At 55.7% G+C, this 13,203-nt stretch overlaps 1 protein-coding gene across 1 annotated transcript; it reads right to left on the reverse strand.

Annotated features, from left to right (window-relative positions):
* Positions 1 to 762: 762 nt before the first annotated feature.
* LOC147828214 (anthrax toxin receptor-like) lies at positions 763 to 13,183 on the reverse strand. The gene is made up of 9 exons (XM_087210807.1): positions 12,502 to 13,183; positions 9,488 to 9,559; positions 8,160 to 8,231; positions 4,810 to 4,891; positions 4,677 to 4,710; positions 3,252 to 3,331; positions 3,107 to 3,175; positions 2,789 to 2,869; positions 763 to 2,698 (listed from the first exon to the last, which is right to left on the reverse strand). Exons 1-9 carry the CDS (start codon positions 12,741 to 12,743, stop codon positions 2,456 to 2,458), a joined length of 975 nt encoding a protein of 324 aa, XP_087066933.1. The 5' UTR covers positions 12,744 to 13,183; the 3' UTR covers positions 763 to 2,455.
* Between the last annotated feature and the right edge of the window lie 20 nt (positions 13,184 to 13,203).

Below are 13,203 nucleotides of genomic sequence, written 5' to 3' on the forward strand. Positions count from 1 at the left end.
TCAGCTCTGTGGCTGGGAGGAAGCAGTGGCAGCTCCTGTCCTCACCTGGGGTTTCTCTGGCTGCCCAGGACGTCAGGGCCTGTGTGTCAGGGCAGCTGATCTGCTGAGGTGCTTCACACACCAGAAGGAGGAGAGACCCTGGGGTGAGGCCCTGACCCAACTCCACCCAGCACTGCAGCCCCCCCCCTGCCCTGCATCAGAGGGGCTCAGGTGCAGAGCCGAGGTCCAGGGTGGAGAGGTCAGGACCAGGCATCCTCAGCTCCTATCCACATCCTGATGCTATGCATCATTGTCTCTGTCCCCCAATGTCCCCACAGTGCTATTTCTATCCATCGAAGACCACACTGCAGCCCAGCTGTTTGGCACCTTATCCCTCCCCTGGCCGTGGGTGGCAGAGCTCAAAGTGGGCACAGTTCTGTCTTCCACAGCCTGCAGTCATGGTGCCTCCCACAAGGGACACAGAAGCCAGGACCCAGCAGCTGCAGCAGCCAAGATGCCACTTGTGAGGAAGAGCCTGACCCCCCTGTCCCCTCCACTGGGTGTCAGAAGCCAGCCACATGGGGATGATGGCTGCGTACATAGTGCCCATGACAAAGAGAGGTGGCCTCCCTCTGGACCACTTAGGAGCATCCTCAGTGCACCAAGGCAGGGACCTGGGCTGGACTGGGGGCATCCATGTCACTTCCAGCCTTGGGGGACAGGCACTGCTATTTCCCCATGGGCTCGAGGTGCACCTGGCTGTCTATGGAAAACTAGGTCAAGTGTGGAGGTTTCCTTCTCTCTCCAGCCCAGGGATGGATGCTGAATTTGTACAATGCTTTTGTTTCATCCCATGTGGTGACACCTTGCGTCTGTCTCCATCTGGGGATGTGGAAACTGTTTCTATTTCAAACCCCGTATCTGCCCATCCCTTCTTGCTGAGCACTAGCTGCTGTGTCTGTGTTGGCCTGTTTAAACACTGCTCTGTCCCATTGCTGGGTGTCCTTCAGCATTTCTAAAACAAACTTTTCCTACATTCACAATTAAACTTTGTGTTGTGATAAGTTTGAACAGTGACTGTACACATACACCTACACTGTCACCAGACACACAAGTGTACAAACCCAGTGCACAGTCAGGCTAAACATCCACTTACACCACACATGAGATGCATACCATACCCTCAGAAAGACAAACATACCCATCCGTGTACTCTGCTCCATGCACAATCACACCACACCATGAACACTACACAACCACCATGCAGATGCACCATGCACCCAAATACCGTGCTCCCAACATAGGTACAACAACCCACACACATACTACAAACACACAATGTGCACGGCATAAGAACACAATGCTATACTCACACCATACTTTCCACATACATACTTCACATTCCAACATACACACTGCATTCATACACAACATATTTTGACAAACATACCCCCACACACCAAACATAACACACACTGCACATATATGCATATGCTCATACCTTATGTACCTACAAACCATAAATACACTCCAATGTCACACTCCCTGTAGAAGCACCACACACCACAAACACACATGTCACAATACCGTACACACATTCCATACCTCGTAACCACTCACAAATAGTCACGCCCCACACCCTCCACAAAACACCACATGATTCATATACAGCCACCTCACACGACATACACATTCTGGAAACTCAGCACTCTCGTACTCACTAAACACCATACACACCACCACTCATATACACACGTACCACACACATCGTGTACCACATGTAAACTCAGAGATACACCACACATCACAAAAGCATATCATTCTGTACAGACATACTTCATTCCCTCCCACATACCCCACACAACACATCACAACCACAATATAAACGGACCAGACAGCCTCTGACCATAACCATGTGTGCCACTGCCTCCATAAACCTCACACACTTCACATACATCACACATGCTGCACACACTGCACATACACCACACACATCACAAATACACTCACATCATGCACACATCACACATACAACACACACATCACACATACCACCAACACCGAGTGCCCTCCACACACATCACACACACTCATCTCCCACACCACACACATCACACACAAGCACAACAGTCCCACACCATCCATTTCCTCACATCCCATGGCACACACACTATGGAGACACACACCACACATGGCAAACCCAGCACACAGACTCCTCCAACACGTATTACACCAGTACATATAGGACACTTGCTACACAACCTGACACTTTCTCCACACTCATACCACACACTCATACCACATCTACACACATCCCCATCCCCTTCTTCCCTAGTATACCACAAACAAGTGTTATTAACATGTCACCTAGACACACAAACAACACAAACTCCCTACATGCATTTCATATACACATTCTAATACATATGCCACAAACCGCTGCTCATGAACCACCCACAAACAATACATACACACATCACACACCAAAGAAGGGCCACAGGCTACCCAAACAAAAGCACAAAATGTATACACAAAGCACCCACACAAAAGCACATGGCACCACAATTACCTGTTCACACACACACACACACACACACACACAAATACCTGCAATGACGGATTGAGCTGTCTGCTGGTTCCCAAGCCCACAGCCCTTACCTCCCACACACAAGTTGGACGGCTCCACCGACGTCACCTCAAGACAGGACTTGGAGACAAGCTGGTAACAGGGCAGAAGGAGGATGGGAGTGTGACACTTGGACCTTGGAGTGATGTCCCCAATGTGCCCAGGTCCCCCCACCCTGCTCACCCAGTCCACGATGTACAGCAGACCCTGGAAGCCATTGTCCACTGCGAATATGTGTCCTGGGGTGTCTGCGAGTGCCACCATCTATGTGGGGAAGAATCAGCTTGATGCCCAGGCAGGGCCTCAAGGAGGCACCAGGTCTCCAGACCCAGGACAAGGACACAGTGCCTTGCCCTCAGGGCTTGGGGACAGTGGAGAGTCATACACTCAGAGACAGACTGGCTCCTGTGTCAGGCCAGGTTCGGGGAGGGGGAAGGTCTCTACCTGCCCTGTGAGGCCCCGTGTACTCAAGCCCCTTGGTGGGCACCTGGTCTGAAGTACCTGGTCTTTGTCGTAGTCTAGCACACCCACAGTGTAAACAATGGCCCCCAAGTGCCGGGACTTGTCCGCCTACAAGAAAGGAGACATTTAGGATAATGCACCGAAATGGGTGGGGCAAAGTGCTGGTGACCACACCTGGGCTCACCTCCTCCTTTGTCTCTTCAAATGAGTCTTTCCTCAGCCTCCCACTGGTCAGCATGATAATCACACTGGCAACTTTCTCACCTGTGTAGGAAGCAAGAAGTAGGGGCCAGGTGAGCGAGGCTCAGGAGTGACCCGCAGGGGACCCAGGACCAGGGCAGACTGTCAGGACCCAGCACTGCCCACGAAGGCAGGTGGGTGCTCCTCATACTTAGGGCTCCTGGGCCAGGTGGCCAGACCACAGAACCTGCCACCCAGAGACTCCAGAGTGAGAAGGGGGCCTCGCCCAGGGCCATTTTACATATGAGAAGAGAGGGGTTCAGGATCTTACCTGACCCTAGCCCTGCTGTCCCTCGGATTGCACACCCTCCTCCCTGAGGACAGCCCAGCCATGTGCCCACCAGTCTCAGCCCATTCCCGGGCACAGGAAGCAGCAGCCCCTCCTGCGGAGCAACCCAGGGAGGGGTGGTGCCGGTGCATATTTTGGGCACAGTCTGTGGGCTTCTGCTTGGGACAGCGGCCCAGCTGCTCAGCACTCTCATGCAGGGGCCTGGACAGGGGACCCCATTCTTCCCCAGCGCTGTCCCCACTGGGCACGACCACTCTGGCCCAGAGCTGCCAGCCCACAGTGCAGAGGGATATGTGTCCCGGGCCACACAGACATTTGTGTGGTGGGAGGTGCAGGTCCAGGAGCAAGTGGGCCATGGAAGTTGGGAATGGAGAAGGGGAGGAAGGTCTGGCCCTGGGGACAAGGTGGGCGCCTCATGCTGGTCCTCAGGCTGCTCAGGATCTGGACTTTCTCCTTCTGCATGCAGAGCCCAGTGAGGGACCAGGAGCTCAGAGTGACCAAGTGCCCTGGGTGGACCCATGGGGCCTCCTGTCCTGTGAGAACCATGCCGAGGCGGGCGTTCTGCCCACCAGAAGGGCTGGTCTCGGACAACTGTATTCTATTTTGGAAACTTGATGTTTCCCAGAATCTTATGTGTTGAAGGTTTGGTCCAGAGCTGCTGGTACTGTTGGGAACTGCGGGAAACTTTATGGGGCGGGACCTCACTGGTGGAAGTTGGTAATAGGGTGAGTCCTTGAAGGATGAACCTTATCCCTGGCTCCTTCTTGTTCTTTCCTTCTCCTGTCCATCCTGACATGAGCAGCTTTGCTCCACCACACACTGCCCACTATGGTGTTCTGCCTCACCACAGCCCAGAAACAATGGAGGCAGCTGACCATGGACTGAAGCCTAGGAAATTGTGAGCCAAAATAAACCTTTTCTACTCTTAAGTTGTTTTTCTCAGCTATTTTGTCATAGCAATGAGAAGCTAACACAGAGTTCCCAGATTTGGGGCTGGGAGGAGCCTGGAGACTGTACACAGACCTCTCTGAGAGCCACCAGCTGTGCACCCAGCTGTCTGAGGGGGTGCAGGCCACTCACCTCCAAAGTGTGATTTCATGATCTGCTTGTTTGCCTGCAAGGGAATGGACATGGGTTGGGAAAAGCACTGGACAGACATGGTCACATTCTATGCTGTTAGGTGGTTTTGCGCCTGGGTTCCAGCCTTCTCTACCTTTTCGAACCCTTTCTGCATGTATGTGTAGCCTCCAGGCAGCACCGATTGGAGTCTGTTAAGACCACTGTAGATTTTGCCTCTGAAAAAAATCAAGAAAGAGGTTAGTTGTTACAACACACCCGGAGCTGTCCCACAGCCTTGTCCATTGACCATCAGGATGGGTGGCTCTGTCCCCTGTACTGAACTGGATCATTTCCTGGAGGTCTGTTTCCTTCTCTGTCCCCAGCCTGCTTAGCCCTTTGGCAGGTGCAGTGGCTAACAGCCGGTCTCATGGGAAGGCCTGATTTTCTCTGAGCTCACCCTGTCTCAGGCACCCCACTCTTGGAGACATCCCATGGGCCCCGTGAGGCCTTCCTGGTGAGTGTGGTGCCCAGGGGTATGCAGCTTGAGGCCGGGGATCCAGGGAGACCCTCATGCCTGGTGCTGACCAGAAGCCAAGGATACCCTGGCTGAGGCCTGCTCTCCAGCAGAGAAGGCTGGGTCACATGGATCACTAGCTCAGCCTGCCCTGCTCTGTCCCCACAGCACAGACCCTGACCTGCCCCTCCTTAGCCACCAAAGGAAGGAGCCAGGCTGCTTCATGAGCAGTGTGGGCCCAGGACTTCAGTGTTCCTGACACTAAAGGCCAGAGGTGGGGACATGGCCACAGGCTGCTAAGGCGGTCAAGCCCTATGCTCAGGCTGCTGGGACCAGGCTGTCAGGGGCTGTTAGAGACAGGGTTGATTGGGGCAGGCAGTACCAGCTCTGGTGGCAGCAGTGGGACAGAAAAGGAAGACTGTGTTCAGGCTGATTGGCTGTGACAGGGCTGAGCCTGCACAGCAAGGCCACCTAGAGTGAAGACCTCAAGGGCAGCTTCTTCCTGGGGCAGAGACACTGCTGTGGGCCAAGCTCTGAGGGCCCTAGACCCATCACTGCCTGGCCCTGTCCACGAGGGGTGAAGACACAGCCAGCCCTACCCAGGGGAGGCTCAACCAAGTTCTGCCCAGCCCAGCCCCTGCCCTGTGCCCAGCACAGTCCCACTGCCCCTCAAGAATTCTGCCAGCTCCTTCTCATGGACCACTTCCCCACCCATTGTGGCCATTCAATTCTCTCCCACGCCCTGCACCAGGCCTCTCGTGTGTCCATGGAGCCAACCGCTCTCTGCTCTTCCTGTCAGCTGGACCCGGGGCAGGAGGGAGTGGCCCTGCCACAAACAGTTATGGGCCACCATGGGGGATGGTGTTGGAACAGAAGGATGGGATGACACATTTAGCTCCTGAGCACAGTATACACCCTGGTAGCATGGCACGTTCCAGCAGATCCATCAGAAACCACAACAGATCCTGATAAAACCACAAAAGCAGAAAGTTGGCATGAAGTGAGGAATTGTTCCCAAAAAGGGAAACTGCTAAATAATCCCTCTAGCTTCACTTGCTCTTAGTTAACTTATAATCACTAATTTTGGATGTCACCCAGCTGGGCAATACATTAATAGCTTCCCACAATCAGCACCTTTGATGCATGGGTCTGACAACAATTTCCTGGGTTACTTCACAGGGACTCAAAGGCACTTTAGCTGAGAACCACTGATTCTTCTCTTGAGCCTTGTGATGGTTAGCTGAGTGTCTGCTTCATTTGCTTGGCATCTGCCTGTGGGATTGGTGGAGCACCTTTCTGGGTGTGCCTGGGTGGGTCACGGAGGTGTGACCTTGAGTCCTATGTATGGTGTCTGGCTGCTTCCTGTCTGGCGCTATTCTCCTGCTCTGTCTCATGGCTGCCATGAATTAAGCAGCTTTGTTCTAACACACCCTTCTACCATGCTGTTCCTGGCATGCAGCCAGCCCATCATGGATTGAATCTCCTTAAAACATGAGCTAACTTAGCCTCTCCTCCTTGAAGTAGTGGGTGTTGGGTATTGTGTCTAGCTGAATCAGACAAGTCCACAGATGTCTGATGGGTAACTGCAATGGGACAAAATGCCTGACATAGTGCATGTTCATGTTTTCTGTCCCTTTTTCTGCCACAGCCCTAGAGCCAGACTCTACCCAGCTCTGTACAGGAACATGTTGGTCATTTAAGAAATATTCTGTCCAAGACTATGCTACAGGGTTAACTCAGCTTGTTGTCCCTTGGAGCTGGTGCTTTCAATCCATCCTTGGACTCTCAGCAGCTCCAACACTGAATGTCCTTCAGCCCTATCATACTATACAAGATGATGACACCAGCTATAAGAGTAACTCAGGAGTTCCTGAGTCAGTTGACCACCCGTGAGCCCCCCAAGTATGAGGCCAGGATGATTTGTGCAGGATGATGGCACCAGGTACATGAACATTCAACAGCCTCGATGATGAGTTCACCATGACCATAAAGTGATCCATGTTAGTCCCAAGAAGAAACATTGTTTGGAACTGAGCACCCAGCATGGGAATCCCTGCACTTCAGCCAACCCCTGCAAATCAACACACACCTGCTGCTCCTTTGCTCTCTGAACACACCCTGGCCCTCACTCAATCAATTGCTGGCTTCCTTTGGCCAAAGCCTCAATTAGGCTGAATGTCTCCACCCCATACTCCATGCACCCTTAAAGCTTTGCCTGTGCACAGTGTGTGCACTGCCAATGTTGACCCAGTCTCTTTTCTATTGTCCCTGGGTCAAAAGATCCTGATGTCCAGTGTCACTGTCCTCAGGCCCCAGGGCTTCCTGTCCCTCCCTCCCCTGAGTGCTGGCTTGTCCTTCACTGTCTTCCCCTGGCTTCTCCCCAGGGCCCCACAACTCCAGGCTAAGAGTGCCCACCTCTCCTCTGTGCTCCTCCCTCTCAGGGTTTGAATCCATTGCTATCCCTCACCCTACAGCTGATCAGCAGCTCTCCAGCATCCTCCTGGGTCTCTGCATCTCTGGGCACACTGAGCCACCTCCCCCTGATGTTGGTTTCTCAGGTCTCCCTGTTGAGGCCTACTGGGGGGTAATGCCGCCCTGCAACAAGGCCCCCCCAGCCCTCTCTGTGCCCCACTGGCCCTGGGCAGAGGGTGACCTGTCACAGTAGGCCCCACACAGGCCAAGGTGCTTATAGGAGTCTTGTCTGCTCCGCCAGCCCCCTGGATCCCCCAGGTCCCCACAGCCAGCCCAGGAAAGAACTCAGGTCTGTTGGAGTCTGGGCAGACATGTGGACTTTGGGATGGCAGGGTCTGTGGGTACCAGTACAGCAGGACTGTGAGGGGCTGGGCATCAGGCTGGAGGCCAGTGTGGATCCCTAAGGATCCCAACCAGCCCATCCCATGCACTGATGAGGCCCCACAGAGCCGGCAGTGGAGCCCTCAGTTCCCTGCAGTTTCTGTGGCCTGGTCCCCAGCCCTCCTCAGGTCACCTACCTGTCTGCAGTGAGAGGCACGATGACTTCGGTATCTGTGGAGACGACAATGAAGGACATGCGCAGGTTGGGGCTGCAAGGAATCAGGGCAGTAAGAAACCCATGCATTTGACCCCAGGAGACTGCCTGGGATGAGGGGCAGTCTCTGTGCGCACCCCTCTCCGCCCTGGGCTCAGAGAACCTCAGCGAGAGGTGCTGCAGCCTATGGGGACATTGGCCCCAGGGAGGGTCAGGGTGGCCTCACAACCACACCTCTGCTCCAGCACCCCAACACACAAGCAAGCACATGATAGACCCCTAGGTGTGCCCACAAATACATACACACTCATCCACACAAGCTCACACACTCACGGGCCCTCACATCACACACACATCCAGGCTCACACACTCATGCACACACCAGTCACACACACACACAAACACCCTAAAGAGGACAGACCCTCTGCACTCCTTCATGAGGCCTCCCTCCCATCTGTCTCTCTGCTGCTGCTACTTTTGTATCTCTAGCCTTTTTTCCTCTTCCCAAACCCTCCTTCCTCCCAGCTCAGGAAGTCCCACTCCCTATGGGCACCATTCACAAGGCCTTCCCTTCCTGTCGCTGACCACTGCCCTTGGTCCAGGACCTCTGACCCTTGCAAGGTGGCTGCAGCCTCCCTGGCTGAGCTGACCGCTGCTCCTGTTCTTCTTCCTGGCTCTATTCACCCACAGTTGCCAGGGTTTTTCTTGGAGCCCATCACTCCCCTGCCCATGAACCTTCCATGGCTCTCTATGGCTCAGAGGAAGAATTCAAGCCCCTCCTTGGCCTGGCACAGTCAATCCTGGGGGCATTGGCCCCAAGCTACTTGTGAGGATTTGTCTCCAGCCCTCCCCTGAGTTACCCACACTCCTCAGCCTAAACAGACCACCCACTAGAGGGCACCCTGAGGGTTACTGTGACCCTGACTTTTCTCCAGCCTTCAAGGTCAAGTTCACTTCCCATCTCCTCTGGGAAGCTGCCCAGGACCACTTCCCTCTAGGAATCCTTGTTTTCCCCTCTAACCTTCCTGGCACACTCTCTGTCTCTTTCCTTTGGCCCTGAGCATCCTGTGTCCAGGTGTCAGCTACTGAGTTGCTCTCCTGACTTCCTTCCCAGCCTGGGGGTCTGGAGGGCAGACAGTGTCCCTGCAGGTGCCCAGGCTCTGAGGCAGGACAGGCACACAGCTGAGACCCAGAGGACCAGTGCACTCTGTCCCCTTTCCTGCCTGGTCACGCTGGGCTCTGTGTCCCCACCCAAGGGACCCCACCAAGTCTAATCAATGCTCAGGCAGCCTGCACCATGGAGAAGCGTACTTTTTAAATCTTGCCACCAATTCTGCCACAAATGAATGAACGTTATTCCAGTTGTCGTCCACACTGCCAGACCTGATGACAAAGGAGACACAAATTAGGGCGTGAGATGCCTTCATCACCCAGAGCAGCTTCTTTCTCCGTCACCTCTCTGCAGGATCCTTAACACTGGCTCCCATCCCAATGCCTCGGACAACAGCAGGTTATCCTGGAGGTGACTGTCATCAGGACCACCAGTGGGCAGAGGCTGGCCAAGCAGGCCATCTCCTGGGATTGAGGAACCTCTAGGAAAAGAGATGCTGGTCACACTAGCTGAGGGCTGTGTGGACAGGAAGTGGAGGAAGAGGATGTGACTGGAAAGGTCCTTGAGCACCTCTGATTCTTGGGCTCTCTGGGTCTCCACTGGCCTTGGTGTGACCTTCCCAGCTCCCTGTGGGTGTGTAGAGACCTTGGCATCACAGCCATGGGAAGCCTTTGAGAGCCATCACCAGGTCCAGAGGTGACCAGACATGGCTTGTGGTTCCCCTGCTGGACTCCTGAGTACCAAGTGTTAGAGCTGCCCTTGGGGTGAAGAACCTGCTCAGCTTTGTCACCGGCCTGTAGTCCAGCCCCTGCAGGCCCAAGGGGCCTTTTCCAGCAGGCACTGCCAGGGAAAGGGAACAGGCTGGCCACTGCTGCCCTGGTGCCCACACTGTGGACCAGCAGGGATGGCTGCAGGCTCTTCCCATCCCCACTCCAGCATCCTGCTCCATTGTGTGTCACTCTGTCCCAGATGGAGAGTGAGGAGCAGGAGGAGCCTGGGGCCTCGTGACTCCTGTCCAGTGGGAACCAGTCCCATCTGCCCTATGTCCCTGGCCAAGGTCTCTGGGTCCCCACAGCTCTTCCGGTCAAGCATCAGGGGGCAGAAGAGAACTGCGCCTGGTGCGGAGGGACGTGTGATACTCGGGGCTCCATGGTGAGTGGGTGAGAGGCACCCACCAGGAGGCCACCTTCTCCCCTCCAGAGATGATCATGCCCACAAGTGGGACCCCCGAAGGTCACACACATGTGTGCTGACTGTCACACTCCAAGAGCCACCTCCTCCTGTTCCATCTACTCTGCTAGGCTGGGTCTAAATCAGTGTGGACACCAGGAGGAAATGAAGGCCTAGATGATTCGAGACGTATCAGGATGATTTCTCTGAGCATGTGTCTCCCAGGCCCTCTGCTGTGTGCCTCCCTCCAGGGAACACTCACATCAGCTCATTCCCTTTTACAGGAGAGGAAACCGAGTCTCTCACACATGAAGAAAACCCTGACAGTCTCCACGCCCAACCTAGATCTGAACTCAGTCTTTCTCCGCACCCCGTGCATTATTCGCTGCACGTGGCATCTCTGGGGGACACCTTGCTGTCCCACAACTGCTAACGGAGCAATGAGCTCCCCTTCCACGAGGGCCAGGAGTACTATAGTCCCCGGGGCTGACGGTCTGTGCCAGGCCCTCCCGACTGAGATGGGAAACAGGTGCAAAGGGTGCCTTCTTTCACCCTAGCTGCAGCAGCCAGTAGGTGGGAATGGCAAGTGGCAGGTCTAGGGCGGGAGGGGAGGCACCCAGCAGACAAGCCTCCATCCAGGAGCTCAGCCGGGCACGGGGGCTGAGCGGCTCCCCTTCCTCCCTCAGAGAGAATTCAGGGCCCAGCTCAGGTTCCAGCCTCAGGCGAGTGTGGCCGAAGGACTTGGCCCGTCCTAGCCTTGACGATGCCTTGCCTGTCCTCTTGCAGAGGCAGGAGGCATGTGGACTGGGGCTGGGGTGGGAAATGAGGAGCCTCCGCTCTGGAGCACATCTCCTTGGGCCTGTCTAGTCCTCCCACTTCCTTCGACTTTAGGAAAAAGGGAAAGGAGAATTTTCCCACCCTCTGATAGTTTGCTGCAGAGTTTTGACTGAACTTTCCCAAGTCATGAAGCTTCTTTCAGCCTCAACTTCACCCTCGTTGAGTTGAGGGCACAGAACTGACTTCCTCAAGCTGTTGGGAGGCCTACAGTGTCCACATCAGTAGGCACACAGCAAGTGTCCAACTAATGCTATTCCACATCCCCACCTGTGCCCACAGCCCTGCTCATCCATCCCACATGCAACAGGGTGGCGGCTGAGAGGGGCTTTGGGGTCTTGGCCTGACTAGGCTGTCAGCGCCCTGGGCACCCATCCTCCCCACCTCTGATGCCCAAAGACAGCCACCACCCACGCTGTGCTAAGGATCCGAGGGCACCACCTGCCCAGGGCATCTCAGAGTCCCTGGGCTGGAAGGGAGGAGGGACTTCTCCCACGGTGGGCAGGGGGCTCCTAGGTGGCTGTTTTGGCTCAGGAGCTGGGACTAGGCCCTGTCTTCCCCACCCTCAGTGCCCACAGAGAAGGAGATGAGAGGGCCACACCTGTGACTGTGGAAAGAGCCCAGCCCAGGAAGCCTGGGTCTTGTCACCACCAGCATCCTCCAGGCACCTTGGCCACCTAGGAGCCCACCCTGCCACAGGACATCACAGGGAGACCCCCGGGCTACTGTGCATCCAGAGGGGGAGGGCTGAGGGAGGAGGGCTGGGGACCAGGGAGGGCGTCCCCCTGCTGAGGGCTGCACAGGCTCTCATTGGGTCCCAGCCCCAGCCAGCAGGAGGGCTGAGTTTGAACCTGGCCACCTCTCTAAGACCAAGACCCACCTGCCTCCCTCTCTGACAGCCAGCAGGAGCCCCAGGGACAGCACAGCTTCCCCAGGGCCAAATGAGCCCCTGGCTGCCCTGAAAGTGGAGGGACTGTGCCAGGTCTGCAGGGTGGGAGGAAGAGCAAGGCTTAGAGGAGAGGCCACTGGGCAGGGATGCCGCACCCTCCCCCCGACCCCAAGGCCATAGGTGGTCTCTCCCAGAGAACCCGAAGGGCTCTGGCTGTCCTCTTGCAGAGGCTGGAGTCCCATGAGGCCTTGTCCTGCCTGTAATGACTGGGAACCACTGCTTCCTGGGGTCAGGTGGAGGCATGACCTAGGGGACACTCACATGTCCAGGATGAAGTAGAGGTCGAAGGAGCCCCCACAAACACTGTCCTGACTCTGGTGCCAGTATTGCCTAGCTTCCAGATTATAGGTCATGATGCGGTACGGATGGGGGCCTAGGGATCTCCCTGCGCTGAGCAGGGGCAGGAGCAGCAGCAGTAGGAGCAGGAGGAAGAGCACAGAGCAGGGCACACAGGGGCTGTGCCTCCCCATTTTGCTGCCCATCTCTGTGACCTCCTTGCTCATGGGACCCTGTCCAGAGCCCAGGGAGGCCGAACACCAGCCACCTCGGGCCTCCTGCGTGGCCACCTCCTCTGTGCTCAGGGACCAAGGCCCCTGGAGCCCTGTCACCAATGCGCAGTGGGCCCACACCAGTTCCCTCTGAGAGCACAGTGACTGAGGACACTGCTTCCCTCGGTGTCCAGACACGGACTGTCCCCAAGGCCCTCCCCCCACCCCAGGGCAGAATACCCTGTGGTTATGATGGATGGAATGGTTGGCATGGTGACTTTGTGACCCGCAGCTCTGCCCAGGGACCTGCTTGTTGACAGCATCAGGATCATGGTCAGCATCATGACCACATGCAGGTCCCTGGGCGGAGCTGTAGGTCACAAAGTCACCATGACAACCATTCTGTCCATCATAATCCCAGTGTTTTGCCTAGAGCAGGAGGAAGGGCCTTGGGCACAGCTGGCAGCAGGACACC

The sequence above is a fragment of the Heterocephalus glaber genome, unplaced genomic scaffold (genome assembly GCF_053883595.1).
Source record: "Heterocephalus glaber isolate CG9 unplaced genomic scaffold, H.glaber_assembly_v1.0 deba00001223, whole genome shotgun sequence".
Lineage (NCBI taxonomy): Eukaryota > Metazoa > Chordata > Mammalia > Rodentia > Bathyergidae > Heterocephalus > Heterocephalus glaber.